The 26,538-nt window shown below is 31.2% G+C and overlaps 1 protein-coding gene across 1 annotated transcript in view; it reads right to left on the bottom strand.

Moving 5' to 3' along the window:
* Positions 1–18,388: 18,388 nt before the first annotated feature.
* The window catches only part of LOC143232174 (uncharacterized), a 63,975-nt gene continuing 55,825 nt past the window's right edge, over positions 18,389–26,538 (bottom strand). Inside the window, exons 5-6 of the mRNA XM_076467284.1 lie at positions 24,164–24,982; positions 18,389–22,728 (exon numbers count right to left, since the gene is read on the bottom strand). Coding sequence (XP_076323399.1) covers positions 22,637–22,728; positions 24,164–24,982 — 911 coding nt within the window. The 3' untranslated portion in view covers positions 18,389–22,636. The remainder of the gene's footprint in view (positions 22,729–24,163; positions 24,983–26,538) is intronic.

Here is a 26,538-nt window from a genome sequence, read left to right as displayed (position 1 = left end):
AACTAGATAAATTATACAGAATTACAGTTTTATATATATCGAACTCTCACTTGCGTTTTGTATTTCGAGAGCAAATTCAGTGCTATGACCCGCCTGTTGCGCTATAGGTTTATAACCCTTCACCACATATTTAATGACCAAACACTAGAAGTGGCGAGCCAACCAAGGCCTACGTCTATGTTAGCATGCCTTAGGGTGTTATTTTTTTACGAAAAAAAAACAACAAAAAACGTATGAAATGGACCATGGGACGCTCTATATTAGCATATATTAGCTTAAACACTTGTATTTGTAATGTTTCAATTCTAAACAATGTTGTTTTGAAGCGAGAAGTAGACTTGTTTCCTACGCCGCCTGATTTAGCTCCAGAGGCCGCACCGAAGCTTATTTGCCGTCCCTAATCATAGGGTTAAAATTCACCGCCGTCACGATGTTCTGAGTATGTTTATTTTATATTCATAAATCTCCTGTTAGAAAGAGAAAAAAGAAACAATCATGGTGCACACTAATGAGATAGCAGGCAAAGCGGAACATGGCCACCGGCATGTTGCCCAAAGAAGTTCGCGGAAAGGAGGCGTTAGAGATCGGAATCATTTCTCAAGGAGGCGGGATGTCTTTGGAGAAACCCGTCGTACGTTTTCAATTTACTTTTTCTTCTTTGTTTAGACTCAGAGACTGAACGTCGCCTCAGGTTTTCGTCGCAGATATACATATTTATATTTATGATAACCGTCTGTTTCTCGTTCTGTCAGCGTTAAGTAAAGAAAGAAACAGAACTGTTTATTTTGTTCTGATTCGTTTTTATCTTAGTTGCCCCCCGAAATCAAAAATATTTATAAACGTTGTGTATTTTAAGACGAAAACATCCGTTTATTGTTACCGAGTACACATATTACTTCTCAGTTTTCTCCATGTTATCAACTTGCGTCATTGTTTTCTGTGAAACTGAGCCTGCACTTTTAATTGGCTGAGTAAGTTTACTTTGGCGCATTTTTCAAGAACACTAAGAGGTATGAATTTTACTTTCCGTCCCACATTTTCCTATGCGTTTTAAAACACGTGTTTCCTTCTAACTATTTTATGTACATGTATTAACTAGACTATTTTGGGATCAAAACATTGTTTACTCCGTGTTCAAAGTACTTTTTTTCATTATTCTTTTATAAAATGTTCAAAAGAGATAGAACGTTTCTGTACCTTTGTTTCTGCTTGTTGTTAAATCCAAACCTACACAATAAGCTATATGCGCCACGCTCACTACCGGTGTTGAAACTTAATTTTTAGATTCACAAGTCAGCAGACTTACCGCTTAATTAGTTAATTACTTATTTAGTTTAGTTATTTTTAATACAATTTAATACTGAATAATTTCAAAAAAATATATTTAAAGACTAGAAAGGTTATATTCAAGTTTTTGACATTAATATTGTGTCGAATAGGTAGCTTAAATATTATACGTTTAAGCACACATATAATATATGTAATTGCACAATAACATAGCACGTATACAACCGAACTAAAAAATAAAAACATATCAATAAACGTGAAACAGTACCAAGTTACCTTAGTTTAAAGCTAATGGAAATTTGATTCTTAATATTTTGACTTTGAAGTGATTTTATTAACACGTAGTCATACTCACTTTCCCATGATATTTAATGAGAGAGCAGATGTTTCAATTTTTATACATCACCTTGAACTAAATATTAAGTTTCACCAAATTGCATTTTATGTTATCGCTATCAAAAGTGCTTTTCTCTTTAAAACGACCAGACAGCCATCACGTTTACAATTGCTCTTAGAGTTTTATAGTTCCGTAAAAAATAGTCGGTACTTATAATGATCGTAGGCACACACACTACTTTAAATGTTGCTTGCTGTTTATTTAACGTTTTGTTACTTCTTATAATTAGTTTCAATAAAAATTATGATTAATAATTGTCCTTCTCTCATGTTAGGTTGATACGCAGCATATAATATTTCCCATGATGAAATAACCATTCGAAATCAATTAGAGATTTCTATGTGACCAATAAGTTCTTTGTCCGTATATCGTGTATGTGAAGTCAGAATGCTGGTCAAATGCATCTCTAAAATTATTTGTTTACTTATTTGCAAATTACATTATGTTTCTATAAATGTATGTCCAAAGTATACCATAGAATATCATTAAGAAAAATTGGTTGTGTAATAAAACCTTTTCACGTCAAGCTTTAAACTGTAATCATAACCTGTTAATTATATATTTGAAACTAGTTTATGAAGCAACATATATAAAATTATTTAATGATTTGTAACTGAAAACGTTTGGTCTTATTTCATGAAAAATTATACTATTCTATGAATCAATTCAAGGGTCTATTGTTTGTGTCCTGTTATCTAAGATCAGTGGTGCGACGATCAAATTTTACTATTCGATTAGAGTATTCATCTATTCTATCATTATATTTCAGGGATGAATAACGAAAATAATCCTTGTAGCCTTGTGTGAATATCCAAAATAAATATAAATATTTTATGTATCAGTAAAGTTTATTATTTGTGGTTGCAACTCTATTAGTAGACAGTCTTGTAATTCTTGAAAATTTCCGTGGGTCTAGATTTAGAACGCAGTGTTAAAAATATAAAAGTAAATTATTTATAACTCTGTTTCGCCAGCTATAAAAAGGCGTTCGTACCATAAGAAATACACATAGTAAAAGAATAAATAGAAATATGTTACTTTTTAACTGCAAGTTTTTTAAGACAACAACTTGTAGTTGTGTTGTTGTGTAAATACATTGCTATCTCTTAAACTGCACAGAACCAATTAGTTAATAAAATGTACTGTTACAAAATTAAAATGGTATAGTCAGGTGTATTTTTCTAAATTTCAAAAACTATGTAACTGGAATTGCCTAGATAGAATTATACAGTGGACATATAGTTCAACAAAACACATTATATTCACAGATATTCTTTATGACTAAACACATTTCTTTATTGCTAGAGTTTCTCTGATTCTTACATTTTACTTGTTATTGTAGCTACATATTACCTCAAAGATAAAAATCTATTTGATTCTTACATCTTACTTGTTACTGGAGCTATATATTTTCTCAAAGATAAGAATCTATTTGATTCTTACATTTTGCTCGTTATTGTAATTACAAATCATTTTAAAGCTCTTTTCATTTACCAATTAGTATTTTGTCCCAACAATAAGCAAGATATAAAAATCAAGGACATTACCCATGAAGAAAATAATGAAACTTAAACCAAAGTTGAATTCTAATTCATCTTTATAAAGATGGCTAAACAAATAAAACATATGACTTTCTTATATAAATAAATAAATATGTTTTGAACAAGATTCGTTAAACTAAATGCCAAAAACAAGGCGACTTCTGGTTGGTAAAAACCAGTTTTCTACACGGTTGACAAGTACAAGATGATTGTTATTATTAAGGGAAGTGTAATTTGTTGTGTGTTTTTTTCATGCTCCAAACACTAAGAACAAAGGCAATAAATTAATTTATATTATTTTATGAAGGTCTACCTCGTAAAAGTGTTTGAATTAGTGGATATGTAATTTGGTGAAGGGATATTTCAAGGGAATGGCTGGATAATCGGATTTCTTGTTTTATGAAGGTCTACTTTAAGGAAATGTTTGGATTATCGGGTTTATTATCATGTGGAGGTCTACGTTGAGGAGATAGTTGAATTATCCGGAATGTGATTTTATAAAAGTTTTTGGATTGTTTGAGCTGTTATTTTGTGAAGGGCTATTTTAACCCTTAAACGGTGACCATCATCAATTGATGCTGCGACCTACAAGATTCCCGCTATTTAAGGGTTAAGAGAGTGATTGAATAATAGGATTTGTTGTTTTATGAAAGTCTCCTTTAAGAAAGTATTTGACTCATATGGTTTATTGTTATATAAGGTCTATTTTGAGAAAGCGTTTATAGTATCTGTTTCATTGTTTAATGATTCAAGAGCTTTTTGCTTGTACTTTTGCTCAAAAGAAGAAACATTATTACCAAAAGAACCCAAAGGATTTTCATTGAAATTCCATTTATGTACTTTATTTATCGTTTTAGTTTAAACTTGGTTTTACTATCTTTTGGTACCCTAAGGAGACATATCTTAGCAGCACCTATAAATATAAAAAGTAAAATAGTTGAACGAAGTAGCTAATTACATTTCTTGAATGTGTAACGTGTTTAACAAAATAACATGTGACGTTTCTTTGTTTTTGCCTGCAACTCAAAATTAAATACAAAATAAGTTCAATATGAAAATTCGATCAATAGAAGACACTGTTAGTTACCATACTTTTCAACCAGTGATGGATTTCTTATTCTATTGATATTCTATTATCCTTGAGGAAAATATTTTCGCGCTTATGAAGTAAAATGTGAGTTCTGTAAAAGTTTTTATAGTACTTTAAATTTTTCTTATGCCATTCTGTGTGCATAATAAACTCCGTTACAATGTATCCAAATATATTTGCAAAATATGCATAGAAAGTTTGGTTGACAATGATATATTTATTTTTTTCTATGACACAAAAATCTACCAATACTTGTTTGTGAATGGCAACAAACTTTTCACCTTTAAAAACTAGTTGGTATAGGCCTTGTCTTACAACTAGTTAAAGTAAGACAATTATGTCACATTTACCGCCCCTCAAGGTAAATGTCAGTAAGTGTACAGAAAGATTGAAGTTTCTTAATTTACCTTATACATTCTAATAGTTAATTAAAGCATCCCTAAGAATAAGGTTATATTCATAAACAAGCATTGGTAGAGACAGAAATGGTCATATTTTATGTAACTAATCATATTGAATATACAGAGAAAGGGACACGTAAAGAGGAAACTCAACAGTCAAACCTCTGTATCCATTTTGTGGAATAGTGCTTGAGCAGTGCACACAAGAAGCTTTATCAAAACTACGTCAGATATAGCATGATAATGAAGAATCAGTTAACATATCAAACATTACCTTTCATTGATTGAAAACAAAATCACATCCGCAGATCAGCTTTAATACAATATTATTTAAAGCCTCTAACCACAACAAATTGAAGCAGTAAAACCTCACATTTCTTTTTAATTACTTAAAAGAAAAATAAATCAGTTTAAGGTTACAATTACTATATTTAGTTACATCATATTATTATATTTTTATAAGCATTTCAAATATTTGTTGTATTACCATTTGTTTTAGCCTAAAGCTTAGAATAATTAATTGGTTCAACCAGCATTACTATATTTAAAATTACAAGAAACATTATATGGAAATGTCTCGTATGCTATTTTGTTTTTTTATTATTATTAGCACCATGTACTATAACATTAGAAAGAATTTGATAACTTATATGAAAAATCCAATAAATTTTGACATGCATACATATTAAAGCCATATAAAAAGAGAAACCTAAAATAAGTAATAAATAGGACAGGTAAATCAGTTTAGAAATAAAGAGTGGGATAAAGTAACCTAGGCGCTTAAGCTATAAAGGATAAATATCGTTTTACTGAGAACCTAAACTTGTCACTTTGGTCAAGTTTAATGCACCATAGATAAGCATGCCAGAAATAAATATAATTACGTGAATGGTCACTTTGACAATAAAATTGTCATTACTTAAAATGATCAAACTATATTTATCAGGGAAATTATACACACATAACTTTTACTGACTGTCGTAGACAGATTGGTAGTCCCGTAAGTAAGTATCCTGAACATTAATGTTTTCATGTATTTCTGTCTAATAAAATAAACGAGGTACAAGCAACTTCAGGAAAAAGGTGGATATTATAGGACTTAACAGAACACTGCCTAAATTTATAAATATGATATTGAGCTAAATGAATTTCACTAGCTAAGATATAACCAATAAAGAAATCTTAATACCATTAGAGTAAGATATGCTGAGAAAATGTTCTTGAGTTATAGAATTTCTTTGAGTATTGAATTAATAAATCTATTAACACACGTTCACTTCGTTATCAATCTTAAAGAAAGCGATATGCATGAATAAATAAACGTCAATCAGTGTGTTAAAAACTAAGAAAAACACATTAACGCAAGAAATAAAGTAACTAAGACAATTCTGGAAGCAGAATTTAAAGAAAAATTGCTAATAAAGTAATATAGTCTGAAATCCCAAACTGATGTCCAAAACCAATATGTTACTTCATAACAGCTTAAAAAGTTGGATTAATCTAATGTGGAATTGCTCAACCATGCATAGTTTTTTATTTTTAATACAATAAGGACTAACAAGTATCCTTACCGTAAGACATATCTCTTGAAAAGTCTCACCAATGTCGATATAATTGAAGACAAAGAAATAAGTATTTTGAGATCAGGTTCTAATAAGGCACATAATGCTGATAAGGGCATATAAGTCTCAGTTACTTTTCTGGAGTTATCAAATTCTTTTACGATGTGTTCTTTATCCATATAGATATTTAAAACTGAATAATCTCTAAAAAACCTTTGAAAGTATCACTGAAACATTTCTATATTCTGTTATATTTTAAAGTTTTTCAAATTTATTTTTTTTAAATCACCACATGTATCAGATCGTTTAATTGCTAAGTTGTAGAAAAACTAACTTCTTCAGTTTATCTGAAGTGTATGCTGCATTTGTTTAAGTATAACAAAATCTAATTACTGAAAGCACACATGTAATGTAATATTCGTTAATGTGTCTGAAAACAGCAAAAGGTATACTGAGTTCTAACAATTAATGCATAATGCATAATAAAAAAGTTTAGATAATAGAATTTATAAATCGTAGATATGTATTTCTTGGTTATTAAACGCAAAACTAGTCGCTAATGTGTGCGATCCGTTTTCAGCGAGTATCAGATCCCTATTATTAGAGTTGAAAGCTCTCAGACTTACCAGTGAGCCACTGAAAATTTACAACATTTGTATTAAACTTATTTATATAATATCTGTTGCTAGAAATGTGACCAAGCTAATAATTATTATGTGCTTCCTAATGTTTTATTTAAAGTAGTGTACGGAAGTAAATGATATAAATCAAAATAAATTTTCATGTAATTGTTGGTTAGTTGGTTCATTTGAAGTCACATTAGACAATTTCTGTCTTCACCGCGAGGAATCGAACCCTGGATTTTAAGAGTTGAAAATTTATACTTACAATTATTTCACCGGGACACAAAAACTCTTGAATATTTCCTTTACGGTTCGACCCTGAAAATATAACACTATAATTTAAAAAATACGTTTTCTATTCCAATCTATGATATGTTATGAACTTTATTAGTTTATTACCACGGTACAACATGAATCAACTCATGAGTACGTCTTTTATTTTTTTGATAGTTTACAGAAAGTTTACTTTGTTGGTTTTTAAGAAATTTCGGCTAATCTTGTAAAATTTTCTTCTTGTCATTTTTGGTACACCTATAATTTTTTTAATTAATTGTGCACATTTTGCGCAAGTACAATGCAGGAATAAACGTCTAGATTTTTCTTTGCTACTGGAAAAAAAATTAGTGATCAGCATCAGTTTTCGAGTTTTGGTATATTTATTCAAAATATTCTTATATATTGTGAAAATGACAACCGTTTCTTTAACTTTATTTATTCATTGGAAATTGCATTTAGAAGTTTCAAAACAAAACTTGATACCAAAATCAGCTAAAAAAAGCAATGAGTGTAATAAAGGTTAATGCTGAAAATACATTCGGTCTGTGTTCAAACTTTCATCATGTTATTATTCTTTATTACAAAATATCTTCTTCACTTGTTGCATCTTTTGTATCTGTTCTCAGTTTCACGCTGTGAAAGTCAACAGTTATCTACCATCATGGTGGGATTGTATCGTCCTTGATATCGCTGTTGCACTATAGAAATATCTTGGTGGAAGCGCTCACCACGCTTATCGCTCACTGCATTTAGATCATTTGGGAAGAAGTCTAAATAGGAAGTAAGAAATGCATTTTTAGTGACAAACTAGACTTCATTTGATTGTACGTTTTGAACATATCACCAATCAATTATCATAGCATAGTTTTCGTCTCTGTGATTGCTTAAGAAATATTTAATAACCAGTTTAAATGATTTCCAGGTAACAAGTTCTGTCTGATGGAATAGTTTCAAAAGCATCATCTATCAGGACTTTCCGAATCTTTGGCCAAAGAAAGATGCCTCTTTCATTTTGATTCACACGTTTTTGGAAACTTGTCAGACAGATATCGGACACCATTACTATTTTTGCTCATTCCTTTTACAAACATCTTCATAAAGTGGGGACAATAAATACATTTTGAGGATTCACTAAAGGTTGATACTTGATATTCTATTTCTCTGGTATGTAATTCTCTATCACTGGTCACTCGTTGTTTTTGTTACAAACATCTTCATGAGTCCCAGTTTAATATGAAGTTGGGACAATAAATACATTTTGAGGATTCACTAAAGGTTGATATTTGATATTCTACTTCTCTGGTATGTAATTCTCTATCATTGGCCACTCGTTGTTGTTTTTTTAAATTACTTGTATCATCTCGACTGTCCCAGAGACACAAAAGGCAACAATATTTGGTATACACACTTTCTAGACCTTACAGGAGTGCAATTACTTTCAGATCACCACATATACGTTTCAATATGATGATCATATTTGACGAACTGAAGTATAATCTGCATGTTTGATAATTTTTTATTTAATCTACACAGCATTAGCCATAGGAATCGTTAGCATAGTGTTCCTATTGTGTAAAAGTACAGCTTCCAGTCTAACTTTAGATGAACCATGTTCAGTACCTAATTCTTCCATTTGTACAGAAACACAAAATATCTTGTATGCTGTAACGAGAAGCAAGATTATGATGGTGAGTTTAGTAAACTGAAACTCTTGTTCTTGGAGCTAATAAATTCCATTGCTGTAAATTAGAGCCATGAAGTTTCTAATTCTGTTTTGATAGAGACAACTCATGAATCAACTCATTTAACTCTTCTTGTGTGATTAGATGAAGCAGTTTACGTTGAGGTGTCACAGGAATAGAATTGCTGGGTGAAGAGGGTGAAGTTGATTCATTATCTTCTTCGCAGGATAACTTCTGTTTTACAATTCATTGGTGGATGTGGCACTCGAAAACCAATGTACTAGTTAAATTGCAGATACAATTTTTATATAGTAGTTTTTGTACTTTTTCTGAATATTCATACAAAAATAAGAACCAGTTAGATTGTCTTTAGAGTGATGACATATCATGGGAAATGCAAATGGCATACTTACTCTCTTAATATTTAGTATTGCGTCAATCCAAATGTGCCAACTGCACACCACACAAGCGGAGTCCAATGTTTTTGTTGGTCATAATTTTTGTACCAAATATAACAATAGTAAGTTACTTTTACCTTGTGTGATTTTTGTTTCTCGTGGAACTTTAAATGTTTTTTTTTTCCACCAAGCTGTTTGGATGTTTTGGCACATTCGGACTTTACTTGAACTGTGGGCAGCCTGCACTTCAAACGATTTACTATAAAAAGTTAAAAGAAATTGTGGAAGTAAAACTAATGTGACAATAGTGACGAATAAAAATTGTGGTGTTGGAAAATAATTACATTTCTGTAACAGTTTGATACGTGAAGAACAGTTCAAACATTATGTACATAGATTGCGTTTCAGCAATGTTATGAATTGGTATTTCACGGAATTTTCTGTCTCAGTAACATATGACAAACTAAGAGTAGGCTTAGCTTCTCGCTTTATTTTAATCTTCCCCGTGTCGAAAATCAAATCATATTGTTATGTGATGTCAAACACAAAATATTTATATAGTTTTTAATATGTTTCGTAAATACCGCAACAAGACTGTTATTGTTGTTTATTTTGCAAGGCTTTTTTACGTTTCACTTCCTATTAATTATAGAAGTAACGAACCGATGTAGTATTCTGTTATAGCAAGATAAAGTCACGTTCACTATGCATATTTCAAGATAGTAAAGTGCTGAAATGTAAGTTTAGATAGCACGTAATGTCATGCTATATATACAGTTTATCTGGGCTATTGATATCTATATGCCAATAAATACGTATTACCTGACGAAGAAACATTTTGAGTACTATCTGTAAGACAATTTAACTTGGGTTGTTCATACATTCAAGGTAGATGGGATTGTAAAAAAACGTTTCGTAAACTATTGTGACGCCTTTGCTCAATTTTTATTGTCTTATTAGTATTCGTAATATAAGCAGATCAGTTGATTTACTTCACATTTAGAATTTTAAAAGTTTAAATCATTTTCACTGTACATGTTATTGGCTATCTTCACTCAAAAGAATTTCCTTATTCCTTTTTCAAATGATTTTAGGTATTTATTTATATGCTTTTTCATCTTACTTCAGCCAACGTTTACCAAGTTTTATTATTGTAGCGGTTTTCGTTATCTTTGTATTTGCACACGTGAGGCTCTTATTGTGTCTGCTTTCCATCACATACCTTATAATTATACCTATATACTTCAACAGCCAGGCGGGTTGAGATATGGAGGAGCTAGCATACATGATGTTTTAAGTGGGTTGAACTGTGTAATTCACAGCGTTTCAAGGCGGCAGCGTTTGTGCTTCATATTAGCAAGTCAAAATGGACAGATGCCTAGCGCATTAGAACACCCGTTTAACTTTGGAATAAATTTACATGTGCTAAAAGGCGCCTCTTGGAATTTCTTTTTTATCATCGCCCGAGAACAAACTTTTCTTTGTCATGCAAGAGCTTGGTGAAGGTGGTTTTGTTTCAAGATTATTTATAATCGGTGTAGTTTCACGTGCCTCAGTGTAAACGAAATTACTCCTAATTACAACTTCCGACTCTTAATTATATGCAGTGAAATAAATTTGTTATATTGAAAGACTCCTGCTCGTAGAATAAAAGGTACCCTGTTTCGACCCCTAGTGTCGACTTTTTACGACAAGCCTGAATTTTGTTCTACATCATACGCTTTAATGCTTATCTTCTGGAACATTCTTGCTTACGACAACTAGAATAAATTAAATTACTATTATTAAGATAAAGAAATAACAAAATTATAATTTGCTTGAAATAGTTTCGTTTCTTGGGCAAATTAAAAGTACATGCTATAGAATATATTAGGCATAAAAGCGTAATTATACAGGGTGTTCGGAAAGTCACTGTGCAGTTTTGTCTGTTAATAAATATATAAGTGCACAGTGACTTTTCAAACACACTGTATAATGAAAGAACGGTTTACCCCAAAATAATCAACGCTTTGAAAGTATTAATTCAATGATAGAGAATAGGAATCGAACATTCGTACACTCTCATTTTTTTCCTTAAAGTTGGATATTTTTCTCAACTTTTATTTGCATAATTTTAAAAATATTCGTACGTTTGGTGCATTTAGCATGCAGAAACTATGTAGTTAAATAAAATATTTAACAACAATTGTTCGTAGCGCCACTTGGTGGCATAATATTGAACTTGTATAGAAGAAGTTAGCATATGCTAAAATTAAAAAAAATATATAACATTTCAATTAGGCTTTAGATTATAAAATTTCGCACAAGATAAACTAGTTCCTTGGAGCAATTAGGTATAATGATTTGTCTTTTCTGTCTTGAGATCGAATAGGTTTTTTTTGAAAGTACTCCAACAAAGTACTCGACAGAAGCTTAGTTTGTTAGTTTGTTTTTGAATTTCGCGCAAAGCTACACAAAAGGTATCTGCGCTAGCCGTCCCTAATTTAGCAGTGTAAGACTAGAGGGAAGACAGATAGTCATTGCCACGCACCGCTAACTTTTGGGCTACTTTTTTTACCAAGGAATAGTGTGATTGACCGTAACATTATAACGTCTCTACGGCCTAAAGGGTGAGCATGTTTGGTGTGACGGGGATTAGAACCCGCGACCCTCAGATTATGAGTCAAGCCCTATAACCATCTGGCTATGCCGGGCCCAGAAGTTAAAATTGGCGTACATATTTTCTAATAAAAATATTTAATTGTTCATCTTAGCTTTCATTAACTTTTAATTATTTCTCTCAAATCGGCTTCACTGTGTTCTGAACTACATGAGTTTTTCCTGCCACATTTCTTGTTCTTTTATGTTAGGGTATTTCTTTATTTATTTATTAGTAATTTTTCTATATGGACTATTTTCTATTAATTAGTTTAGTTATTACATTATCCTTTCTCGTGTCACACATTTTGTTTTGTTGTAAAGTATATTATTCCCCTTGTCTCACCTATCTCCTTTATCATTGTTATTTTACTGTATCTATAAAATCTGTATATCTATCTCTTTTGTCCAGTCACCTGTTTGTTCATCCATCTGCTCTCTCAGTTATAAGTTTTCTTCCTTGTTTGTAAATTAATTGTTCCTATCGTTCTGTGTTGATTTAGAGTAAGTAATAACAGGTTCGAATCCAATTCACAGCAAACATGCTCGCCATTTCAACCATGGTGGTGTTATAATGTTACGGTTAATCCCACTATCCGTTGATAACAGAATATCACAAGCGCTGGCGGTGGGTGGTGATGACTAGGTGCCTTCCCTCTAGTCTTACACTGCTAAATTAGAAATGGCGAGCGCAGATGGCCTTCGTGTAGCTTTGCGCGAAATTCAAAACAAAGAAATAAGAGTAAGTAATAAATAATTTTTTACAATTATTTTTACTCAAGAGTAAATTTGTTAGCCATAAGTGAAAAAAGGTGCACCATATTCTTCTATTTGAAACCAAGTCTGACAAGGTATTTCTTTTATTTAATAAAACATTTAATTAATGTGTTTTTAATTAAATTTTGCACAAAGCTACACGAAGACTATCTGCGCTATTCATCCGTACACTAGAAGGAAGGTAGCTAGTAAACACCATCCACCATCTGCTCTTGGACTACTTTTTCACCACAGAATGGTGGGATTAATCGACACATTGTAATATATCCACGGCTGAAAGGGCGAATCTGTTCTGCGACGACGATAGAGATAAAATTTTGTAGGTTAAAGTTAACACTAGACTTAACTTTAATTGTAACAGAATGGAATTTTCATCCTTTTTTCTACTGTATTTAATATTTTCACACATAAAAAATATTATACCAGTGATCGACAAATCAAAATACATACATACATTTAAAAATATATATATACTCATATATACTTCTAAGTTCAGCGATAGAGACGGTGTTGTGACTTTTCACTTACACATTTAACTTTTATATACAAGGTATACTCTCAATAGATAATTTAAGCAGAATATCAGTGACAAACAAACAAAGTTAATATGGCTAAAACTACTTAATTTAAAGTGAAACTTATAAATTATTCCTCCATACTGGGCATTTTACCATTGTTGTTTGTTCATTATATGTGTATGTGTCTATTTATTGTTGAATTTCGCTTCGAGAGACAAGTCGTTCCTAATTTTCGAAGTGACAGATCAGAGGGAATTCAATTAGTCAGCACCGTTAATATACAATTCTTGAGTTACTCTTGTCAGACTGAGTAATGGTTTTGATTGCTATTCTTATAACTCATCCTCGATCACAAAGTGCGGAGTGTGATTTTTTTTCGTTATATGCAAACCGTTGATTCGCCGATATATAGTTCAGTTTATAATACATGTTTGTTTGACGTTTTGTTCAAAGTTATCTATGTTTGCCCCAACACGGGTATCGAAACCCCGTATTTAGCGTAGCAAGTCATATTACAGGCAATATAATAAAATAATTAACTGTTGCCGTGAACATGGATACTTATAGTTATTAAATTTTATAAATCGAATATGCTGAGCTAGTCAGTGTCAGTATACGAATGTAACTATGAACACATAGTTGGAATCTTCGAAACTTTTATTTAATGTCAGAGTTTCCTTAACGTTATTTAATATAATAGCTTTCATACCTTTATCTAATATCATAGCTTCCATAACTTTATCCAATTTTATAGTTTCAATAACTTTAGCATGGCCAGGCAGTTAGGGCGCTCGTAATACGTGGGTTGCAGGTTTGAACAACCGTCACATCAAGACATGTTGGCCCTTTCAGCTGTGAGGGCGTTATAAGTTACGATCAGTCACACTATTCTTTGATAAAAAAGTAGCCCAAAAGTTGGCGGTGGGTGATGATGACTAGTTGCCTTCCTTTTAGTCTCACACTGCTAAATTAGGAACGGCTAGCACAGATAGCCCTTATGTAGGTTTGCGTGAAATTAAAAACAAACAAATAAAAACAATCCATTGTCATAGCTTCCTTAATATAAACACTGTTGTAACGGAGAATCTAACAAAGAATCTATTTCACATAGTTCTGGTATAACAAATAATCATTAAATCAAATATGACTAAAGAATGCTTTTTTTTCTTGCGTATTGTTATTTTTATCTTGAGATATACCTTATATACATTTAAGCTAAACGGCTAGGTCAGAGGTACATTGGATTCAGATATAACTGAACTACTTACCAAAGAAAAGGCAGCCACTTAGTAACACCCACCGCCACAAGTCATTAAAAAAATTAAACATTGGTTTCTATCATCGTGCAAATAAATCGACACTATTTGGCTGTTGTATATAGTCGTTCACAAATAGATACCAGTATTTAACTCCAAATTCCACTCATACACTTGTAAATGTTTAGCTAGTTTAGCAATGAAGCTCGATTGTTCTCATACTCTGGAAAAATATGTTGTATAAAATGACTGATAATTAAATTATTCTATTGTTGTTCTTCTCTTTTTCATTAAAGCTAGAATCTATATATACATACAGCCAAAAAATACGGGTAATATAGCTGAACGTCTGCATTAATAACTTTGGTATACCATGTTTCATATTCCATACTTATAAACAGTTGTAACATTTCTATGAGTGTATAAAGCTGTATTTGAAAATGTAGATAATTAAACCTCGAAACTGGAAATTTTATAGTCGATTGAAATGTTAATGGTCCTCAAGTATTAAAACTGCGATATGTGTATAGGTTGGGCTAAAAAACTTGTCATTAATTTATATGAAATCTTGTGGTAGAACTCTAACTGTTGGAAGTAGCGAAATGGGTTCGAACTTGTGTAATATCACGAAATATATCCCGCACATTAAGAGTGATAGTACTTACCTTAACATGAATGGTGGCTGTTTTCCTTCCGTCTGTGCAATTATTCAAAATTAAGGACAACTTTGACATTAACTCACAATACAAATACTCTATAGTATTAAATTAAGATAACAGTATTTTTACTTGTTTATCTATAATATATCATATATATAATCTCAGTTGCAAATCCATGAAATGTATTAATTGCACTACACAATTAATTCAAGGCACGATTTTGTTTTCTTGGTTTAACAAAAGCAATATATCATAAGTTTTTACTTTCTGTTGAGGCCCGGCATAGCAAGGTGGTTAAGGCACTCGACTTGTAATCCGAGAGTTGCGGGTTTGAATCCTCGTCACACCAACGCTCACCCTTTCAGTCGTGGAGGTATTATAATGTGACGATCAATCCCAATTCGTTGGTAAAAGAGTAGCCCAAGAGCTGGTTGTGGGTGGTGATGACTAACTGCCTTCTCTCTAGTCTTGCAATGCTAAATTAGGGACGGCTATCGCAGATAGCCCTTGTGTAGCTTTGCGCAAAATTCAAAAAGCAAACAAAATTTCTTTTGAAATAGCCAGAACATGATTTGTTTAACAGGAACCGAACCATATGCTTGTTCGTTAACTGATTTTTCAATGCTAGTCACCAGATGGTATTCCACTGTTACGGATTATTTTCTATTTAAGTACCACATAATCAGCTAGACTTATTATATTTTACTTGATAAATGTCAGGTGCTTTGACTCGGCAAAGGAGCATACTGAGTAAGAAAATAATCAAATATATTATAATATAAACATCAGATAATCATTATGGTTCTAATCTGATTTTACTTGTTATTTTACTAGTAACTGAAAACTACGCAAAACCATTACGTTAGCATCCTAAATTAGTCAGCATTTAATCGCTTGGGTTGTTAGCGCAGTTTAGGTGATATAAAGCAAATTGTTCTCCATATTAATGAACATTCTGTAAATAAATGAACGCATTTCAAGATAGCCCACAGCAAAATACCAAAAGATTGTTAGCGCATTTTATGTTATACAAAGCAAATTATTCTCCATATTAAAAAAAAAACATTTTGTAAATAAATGAATGTATTTCAAAATAGGCTTCATACAATAGACTGAGCTCCGTAACTGTTTTGCAAGATATTTTCCAATGTAAAGATAAATCTTAGGTTTAAAATTTCAAATTTATTCCTCTTATAGCATCACATCACTGGATAGGTGTTCATTGATAGGCTGTTGATAACTTCACTAACGGAAGAAAAATGTTTAATAAAATATTCAACAAAGCATTGCAGGATTTATTGAAATAGTTATTTTTCAAAGAATTCCTCGTATTTACAGAAGTTTTCTCTGTTAACTTGAAAACGATTGGCTGCTGTTAGGCACAAATCTACGCAATGGGCTATTTGTGCTTTGTCCACTATACGTGGTTGTCAATAATCCATTTTTATCTTTTTTAACCAGTGGACGTGCCGCTGAGTCACTGGGGTCGAGAATGAATGAAGGAATTTATATTTTATCATCAAAGAATGTGCGTAATCATTGATAAATTTTATTTCATAATCAGAGATAATTTAAAAGCTTAAAATAAATCATTTTAAGTATTATATACCCGACTGTGTTTTAATTGATTTTACCTTACTCTTCAGGAACTATTCTACCCACTAACAAAAAAGTTCTTGGTTCATATTCATCAAAGTAATTTCAAACTCTCACTATAAGCTGGCATGTTTAGAACTTACATATTGGGTTCATTGCGACTTTTCAATCATTCAGCAATGCAACGTTCTTACGTATTGGTGGCTTAGGACTAAAAGAAATCACCACAGCTAGCTCTGAGAGGTACAAATCTTATAGTGAATATATTAAGAAAAGAAACATCGGTACATTCTTACAATGGTATAAATAATCTAAACAGCATTTCACCACAGGCAGGACAGCCACTGTTGTTGCTGAAATTCTTAGACTGGTCATCCAAAACGTCGCACATATTGTAATTTAAAGAACAATTTAAACAATGAATGCTTAAACTTCTCATAAAATATAATGCTGAGAGAAAAACAAAGTACAGTAAAATATACAATAAGAATACTTTATACGTGAAAGATGAAGGGTTAGTACAACAGTGGATGAGACCTGGATGTAGATTTTCGATAAATTTTATGAATGCAGCTGATTTCTCACATAATAAAAAATGAAGAATTCATAAAGGTCAAACTGAAACTAAGTTGAATTCTAACTACTTTAAAAAAAAGTATATTAACACTAATTGTGTAAAATAAAACTTTAACATTCTTTGGCCAGGACAACAAGAAGCCAAGGTAACTCCACAGCAGTATTTCTACTAACGTGAAGAATTTGGTTTGCTTAAATGTGGTTTGGAAATAGACACACACAAAGGTGTTTCTGGTTTAGTAGAAGGTTTTGAAAGAGCGTGTCAAGAGGTATGATCTAAGATTTACCTCACAGCTGTGTATAATCGTGGCCATCGGACTTGAGCACAATCGACGATGAAAAAATTATCTTTAAGGCCGCATAGGACCTTTAATTCTCCTTAAACAGTACTTAAAGGAGAAAATAAAGTCAGCTCTATCCCAAAACTATTATGAGTGCATAAAAGAGCTATGACACATTTAAATAACTAATTTGCTTAAAGTTTAAATGTTACTTTTATTTGCAGTTTCTTGACAAAAGAAGTGTATATTGGCTATTAACTGAAACGTACCGATTTGTATATCAGCCCTAAAATATTTTTTCTATGCTATTTACCTACAGTAATAGTTAGTGGTATCTGTAGAGGTAAAAATTTGTTTTCTAAGAAAATGCATTTTAGATGTGATGAGATTCAACTCCATACATGTTTCTCATTAGTGGACAAATACTTTAGTAAAATGGACTATTGTAGCTGATTAGAAGTATCTGTTAACTAGTAAGAGTCGTTTTTTTTTAAAGCTATCTCTGGGTCTCAATTTTCAACTTTAAGAAGGTATAGTTGAATGTTAAACTCTCATCACGTTCTCATTTTCAGTTTTCAATACGTATAGTTGTCTTACTGCTGAATTTTCAGCTTTTCAGAAAAAAGCAACAAACTATGATGGCGAGTTTCCGTTTTGTATGAATTATTTCATGCCAGCCTGTAAACGTTATTTGATAAATATCTATTATGAAATATTTCTTGCAATGGGTGATAAAATAAAAAAACATCATATCCCAATCGTACAACTCTTAAATTGGTTGTAATGTCTATAGGAAACTTATTAAAATGATGCATAACAGCTTTAGGGAAATACGAGTACAGAAATCAATGTTTATTTAAATACCACGAAATATATACAATAGAAATGATCAGAGTACATTCTATGATATATGTATATATATATATCTATATTTTGATATAGTATGTACATACAATCCAAGAAAATCTGCCCCAATAAATCAAGTTTCAACAATTCAATGCTTCAAGTGTTTTAAAGAGGGCTATCACAGACTGTTAAGGGATTCTGAACAATTATGTTTAGGAGAGGATTTAAATTTTTATATCTAAAATCCATCAAAAGGCTTTCTACTTAGAAAAATTTACTAGGTTAAACTGAATCTTTATGTTAGTTATGAATATGTAATAAATCATAATATTTTTTTTCAAATATTCTAGCTTTGTAAGTTACATAAAAATCATATAATTCTAATTACAAAAACAATAACAGCAAAACAAGTTTTATAATGTAGCATAGCAGAGAATTTTGTAACTTCATTGGTTTGTTTTTTCTTAATAACTTTACAAAAACAACGAAAATACATTAAAAACGTCATACACGTAAGTTTACAGAAAGTAAAGGTAGTTTTTTTAAAGATATTGACACACTTTATGAAATTATTCCAAATTTATGAAACAAAACTTGAACCCGAGAGTGGTTGTGGTAATGGTTCAATAGAAAATCAAATTGAATAATAGCTCACTATATTGATTACATATTTTTAAGTGAACTGTGACACATGAATTTATTTTACCCTAAGATTATCAATAAACTATTATCTAAAATCATTGTAGAGCTAGGTAGAGACTAAAAATTCATTGTCATTACTTACAAACTCACTTTCAGCCAGGAATACTTTTTCTAATGTTTTTTGAGAGTCATGTGTGATACTATACAATTCAAACGTTCTGGAAAGCATAATTATGAAATTTCGAAATAGAACGATTTCAATAGTTGCAAAAATTATAAAATAATCAACTATTTTATGTGATTCTTTCCATTAGTGTATCTACCCAGGATAAATATACATTTATACAACATCATGATTCACAAAGTTTTGAAATATTAATTAGTTAAACCCTTTGTACTTTAATCTTGTCAGATATCCTAGAACTATTTGAATGAAAACAACATTTGCCTTTCTCAAAAACTATATCCTCCAAGTATAAGAAGTAGAATATAAGAAAATGCAAATAAATGGGTGTAATTTAAAGAAAAGATTCAGTGGCAAAAACACTGAGGTACTTTAATTTTGTTGACATGTTTGTATTTTTAAACTTTATAATTATTTTCTGTTAAATCATAGTTTTAATTAATTTATATAAATTTAGTTTTCACGTAACATGTGGACCAAACAGTTCACAGACATTCAATCCCAAATGCCCATCAAGTTTATTAGTAAATTACGAATAAGTCACAGCTTTAAGACATGTAACTAGAGGTCACATTTGTTAAATGTTTATAATATTAGTCATGTGCATATATCTTTCAATCTTCATTAAAGATGGCTGATGTCTTAATTGTTTTAATACCCAGTTACAAAATATTCATACTTATGAAAATGATATTTATAGTTTGAGAGAATAACAAATTATGAAAATATTACATCATTTTAAATCTGTAATTATAGTACTTCGAGATAAAGTGTTTGGGGTATGTTTTTACTGTAGATAATTACGAAGGTATAAGTATGTTATAACTAGTTCTATAATTTTGTAGTTAACACAAGAGAAGTTAATAAGTTTGCAATTAAAAATATTCTTATAAAATTGTGAGCACTGATAGTTGATTTTTCCCCTATTAAATATCCATTCAATAATACCTCATGAAAAGAGTTTAAGCATTACAAATTATATTGTCTGTATCCAGTTGATTTTCAGTATAAAACATGCTCACATTAAAATATACACATAAATAAACAAGTAAATACATTTTAGTAGTTGTTTCAAACCCAGAAATAATTAACATTTCATTCTGTTTAGTATACTATTGTTTATTAACAAACCATAAATAATATAAATCTGTTAACAAAATGATGTTTGATTGTTTCAGAAATGTGGATGTATAAATAACAACCACTTCTCGTTCAATAATATCGATATATATGGGAAACAAATACTTTAACACAGTGTCGTTCAGTGAAAGTTCAGATGAGAAATACGAATTTTCTCTTCCAGCTTATTTTAACTTTTTTCCAAATCAAATGATATTTTCAGTATAAAAGCCTTTATACAGTTTATTTTAATTCTACATCGTCGTTAATTTTAGTTTTTAAATATTATTTTATTTTAATGTGTATTCATAAAGTGCATTAAACGAACGTGCACAGATCGTGACCCAGGGTGGGAGAAAGAATGTTGACTGTTATCCCAAATTTACTCAGTGAGTCTGCACGAAATGCCGTAAAGTTTTAGTGAAATGTACACTACTATTGTACCCATACACACACAACAAGATCAAATGCATAATAAACTATTTGTACTTAAGATATGCCTGTGAGTCGGAGTGCAAGGTGATATTCATGTGAAGAATATAATATTTACCCATCATACATATTGTACTTGCGTAACTCATAGAACCTCCAAAATGTATATCTAAAGTATTTTTGTATCTCTGTATAATGTATCTGGTTGTTACTCTCCTCTAACAGCAAAGAAAAATGAATAGTTGGTAACTCTGACAACAAATAGATAATACCATGTTAAATGGCATTGTCTGAAAAAAATTATATGCGCAATTTAACCCACATCCATGCATTTATGGTTTAATAATGACATTTTTAATGAAAGTTAAAGTTGATTTGACGTGTCTGCTGGCACTTACTATTTTCGTCTTTATGAGCAATAGTATTTGGAACAGAACAAAGATTGAGGGAATTGTTTTAATTGCAAGTCATCGAGAAGCTATCGAAGAATGTCACGTTCCTTGTTCACTGCCGAAAGGTATATGTCTAGTGTGAGCCAAAATTTTAAAGTTCAAAAAGGTTCAGTTGATAAAATGTTAATTGAAACGTAACATAAAATTAAAAGCAAATTAACTTACTCGTAAAATATTTTTGTTAAGCGCGAAGTTACATGATGGGTTATCGATGCTGTGACCGCCCCGAGTATCGAAACCCAATCTTTAGCGTTATAAACCCTCAGATTTATCACTGAACCACTGGAGGGGAAACTTAAAAAGGATTAAAAAAATAGAACAAATCTCAAAACAAAACTAATAATTCATGGCCGGTCAAATTTGCAAAACAGTCAAAGTATTATTGTAAGGTTTTTTAAACAAATATTCTTATCACATTGTAGAAACAGAAACGAAAATTCACAGCTGTTGATACTTGTTTTTTATTCGTTAATACTGTTATGTCTCTATTTTTCTTTTCGTGACATTTTAAAACCTGTCTTAAATGCAGGTGACTGGGTCATGTAACAAATAAAATTCAATTCTAAAATAACAACAACATTGGTCATAGAGATATATGACAAACACTACATAATCAGTAAAAGAGCAAAATCTTGTAAGTGTAAGGAGTTCCAAGCTAAAACATTTTACAATCTGATTTGCTTGCAGACAAATGAATATGAACGTCTCCATTATTACACAGCCACTGGAATCTTAATGAAAATAGCTAACAAAGCGCACAAACAGTATATATATACTGTTCTTTTTTCAATAAGAACTTTCCTTTCATTTTCTTATACAAGAGGATGAATATATATCCCACTTTTCACTTAGAAACAGTCTCATATGGTGTATTCTGAATACACGAAAGAATATCTTAGTAAATTGAATCACGAAATCATTTATGACGTTTTTTTATATCATCATAAATATCCTTAAACACACAAATTATCAAAAGTTCTAAAGCCTTTAATACACGATGATATCATACACTCAGGATTAAACATACGAAAGTAAATAAAACTCAATGGTGAAGAGATTGAAGAAACAGTGATTGAAGCACACAATAGCAAATCTTATACGGAAAAATATGAGAAACTGTAAAATGTTATCTATATGCTTATCAACTAGACTATATATACATAAATCCTATATGACAGCACTAAAAAAAATGGCGACGAACTTCTCAAATCCCATGTGTATAAGTTTTTAAAACAGGTAATTGTGGCAAGTGCTTGTTTATCCAAGAGCTTAGCCAAAGTAGCTGTCAACAAAATGAAGGCAGCTTTCGTGCTCGCTTCACTTCTATAAAATGACATGAAAACGGGTTTTCACGGGAACTTTAACTCGTCGAACACTTACAATCATGCAGTAGAAGGAAATTTTTCATTGGTTGTAGTAGTCATTTATCACACAGTCTGGCCTATAGGAAGACGACCCTACATAGTTCATTGAATAAACGTTGCTGATTTTATCACCTGCAAACCAGAAAAAATAAGACGGGTAGAGAGCTCTGATCATCTATAAATAAATATAATGAACAAAACAATAATTACTTTAAAATATTTTTACTATAGTGCGAATCTTTGGTAAATTACTTGTACATATACAAGATAGTTTTAGAAAACTTCCGCTTACTGCCATTGTGTTCAGGAATGCGAAATTTACACAAAACGAATCTTCTCACTTAATCGGCACAATTATTAATTATAAATTTAAAAATCGTTATTCGCCGTCCTCAGGGTAAGTTATTTTTAATTGCATTTACAAATACAATTGATGACTGCTTCATTGTAAAAAAATATTTTTATTTAAAAAAATATATTAGATTACAAACTTAATTTGTAAAAGAATGAAATATGTTTCGGGTTTTAAAAGCTTGCAATTTATTTATTTAGTTTAGGAATATTTTAAGCGGTTTTGATACTTTTTGTTTTAATATTCAATATATAAATACAATAATCATACTTCATAATAATTCGACTGACATGTATAGAAAGTTAAACGGATAATCAAAGAAAATATTAATGTAGTGCAAGAAGTTTGTGGAATGGTACTCAGCGAAATCAATATCTTAACCTAGCATTTAGTTGTGGAAATGCGTTTAGTTAATTGATTCCATTATAATGTAAAGTAAGTTTTAATTTTTTTTCTGAAAATGGCATTGACTGATGCAGCTATGATCACGTCGAAGACATGCATCACTATAAACAACTGATAGTTGCATAGCAACGAAAACACTTGGTAAACAAATGCAAGCACAACTGTTTAAGTACCTGTTACATCTAGATTCTTGTGCCAGAGTGCAGTTTTTGATATACAATAATAAAACGATATTTGAAGAGTAGAATATATAAATCGTGAGTGAAAGAATGAATGAGTAAGAGACCTGTTAAATATTTAATGGATCAAATATTATAATTTGTTTTCATTTAATAAATGTATGAAGTTATTTGTTTTTTAAGCAAACTGTTTCACACGTGACATGTAACAAACAGTACAAGTAGGGTTTCTTGAAATACTTTGTCATTCCATGACACCAAACTGTATATTATTATAAAATAAATTTAAACATGTTTTTACTGGACAGATTATACATTGAAGTAAGATGATGGTTTTATATGTATTGGTACACCTATCTGATTTAAAATACATTAGCAAAAAATAAAACACATCCATCTGCAGAAAATGTTCCGAAATGCTAGTATATTAAACTTTCTGTTCATACACGTGTACACAATAATTACTTAATTTATACCAATAACATATTAACAACAAAAACAACAACATAATATAACAATACCTTTCACTGTTTCTTAGAGATATTTTTAAAATTAAATTATCGTCCTTGCTTGGCACTTCGATAGGTTTTATATGAAGGATATTTATAAATAGTACACAAAAATTATTTACCTGTCATGTGCGAAAGATTGTGAGAAGTGCTGCCTCCGGATGATGGTGTTCCATGTACCAAATACGGCTGAGCAGAATGCTGTGCTGCCAAGTAGTTATTGGAAGATGAAGACCCTAGATACAGTGAAGCACTGCACGATAATTTCATATTTGGCGGTGTTTCGGGTGGGGTGTCAGCATGGGGTGGAAGAGGGCTAAACGTAGAAGCCCCTCCATTGTAAACCACTGATCCCGATGACGGCTGAGAAATGGAATTTGACGAGGAACTATAACTGGAGTATGTGTTGTTAGAAAATAAACCGGAATTTTTCCCGTTGGAATTAAGAATGACTGCTCCTGATCTACCACTATGGTAACCATTTCCAGAAGTTATCCATGTTCCTGTTCCTCCAACACTTCCTCCGACTAAGCAGTCCTGGGCTTCTGGTACGAAAGCGTTTTGCAAATGAGGCGGCTGTGGTGGAGGACTCTTGCTAGTTGCGGTATCAGCCAATGACCAGATCTTTGGCTTAGAAGAACTTTCTTCTGGAATTTCACAGCTGGTTTCGGGATCTTCTTTGGAATCTGTCGACAAGTCTCGAGGAGAACTGATAAAAGAACCAATTCCAGAAAGATCAGGAGAAGGACTTGCTGAAGAACCTGATGGAGTGAAACTAACAACGTTCGTGGACAGACCAGATGGTTGCTGAGAATCATTAGATATATCATATATCGAAGATCCCGAAAACGAAGAATTCTTAGATCTTATTGTATTTCTGAAAGGTGTTAGGTTTTGCTCTTCATTTGTTCTGCTATACTGGTACACATCGTTCTCTCTGCCTAAAAGTATTAATATAACGTTTAACAAAAATAAAAGTGAATTTTGATGAAGATTGGAGACCTGTTGCACTGTACAAACATAACTGATTGTAAATTCAAAAAAATATATATTTGTTTAAAATAAACTATAACTAATTCCTCACATAAACATTCAACGTTATTATATAGATTTAGATTCTAAAATAATGCTATTGGGACTAAATCCAGAAAAAATCTTCAAACAGGCATAACTTGGACATTTTCGTGTTTATTTCAAACTAGCTCTTCACATTGGCGGTAGCTTATCTCCTGTTTTTAAATAAGTTGTCTCAATATGACATTATGCATGATATTATTTGAACATAATAATGGCTAATAGAGTGAAAAAGCAGATTTAATTTTTTCTTACTTACAACTTAAAGGATGTCACTCACATTATGCATACTTTCGTAATGCTACTTATAAATTATTGTTATGTTATTTAAACATACTTTATTTTTAACAATATAGTTAGTCATATTAATGCAAGTGTTTATTTCAAACTAATATTTAATTACTAAAACACGTTAATTGCTCCCATCTTAGTGGCACAGTGGTATGTATGCGGAGTTACAATGCTAAAAAGCACACATAGCCTATTGTGTACCTTTGTTCTTAATTTTAAACAAACAAACACATTAATTAATGCGTGATTTGGAGTTCATGCTTCATCAGTTGTGTATGAAATAAGGAAAATAAGCACAATCATTGCACATGTTTATACATAAAACTAAAGTGCCTTTCTTTGTCAGCGTAAGAATGAAATGAAAACAGAAATTACTGTTTCACATGTGCATCGATAAGGTAAAACTAGACACATAATGAAAAACGTCTTTTAGCCATGATGTTGTTAAAAATCATGATTAGTGTACTTTTTAATACAAACTAGTGCATTTTCTATCGTGATGTAATACTATTACAACTATCAGTGAATTTAATTTGGTTTTTAATACAGTGAGGAGTTTTAGGGTATTTTAATTTTTTATCAAGCATATTTTAATAAAGATTTCAGCAAAATCACTCGTACCAGAACTATTTGAATTACTTCTGCCGCACTGTTAAGGTTACATTTTTAACTTTGAAGATGATACATTATAGCATCATCACTCGAGCCAGAACTATATGAATTGACTTCCACTGCACAACTGTGGTTACGTTTGTAACTATGAAAATGACATATTATAGCATCATCACTCGAGCTAGAACTGTTTGAACTGACTTATGCTGCACAGTTATGGTTACGTTTGTAACTATGAAGATGCTATAACATTGACCGTGATGTTCGTTGTTGTCCTTCAGAAAACACATATATTATGAAACTCAGAAAAACTAGCTATTTCTTCCTGATAAGGAGCGCACGATATTTGGATGGCGTTGGAAACTTTTTTTTGGTTGTTGTTCGGTAACTATAACCGGTGTTCTGTGACAAATGGCGTCACTTTCCTCGAGATGATAGATATAGTGCTAGCGAGCTCACAATACATCTTTAGGTACTTTACATAAATCGATATGCATGAATTACAAAGTAGAAAGTAAAA

The sequence above is a fragment of the Tachypleus tridentatus genome, chromosome 11 (assembly GCF_004210375.1).
Source record: "Tachypleus tridentatus isolate NWPU-2018 chromosome 11, ASM421037v1, whole genome shotgun sequence".
Taxonomy (NCBI): Eukaryota; Metazoa; Arthropoda; class Merostomata; order Xiphosura; family Limulidae; genus Tachypleus; species Tachypleus tridentatus.
The sequence above is the reverse complement of the archived record's forward strand: the minus strand, read 5'-3'. Positions and strand labels throughout refer to the sequence as shown.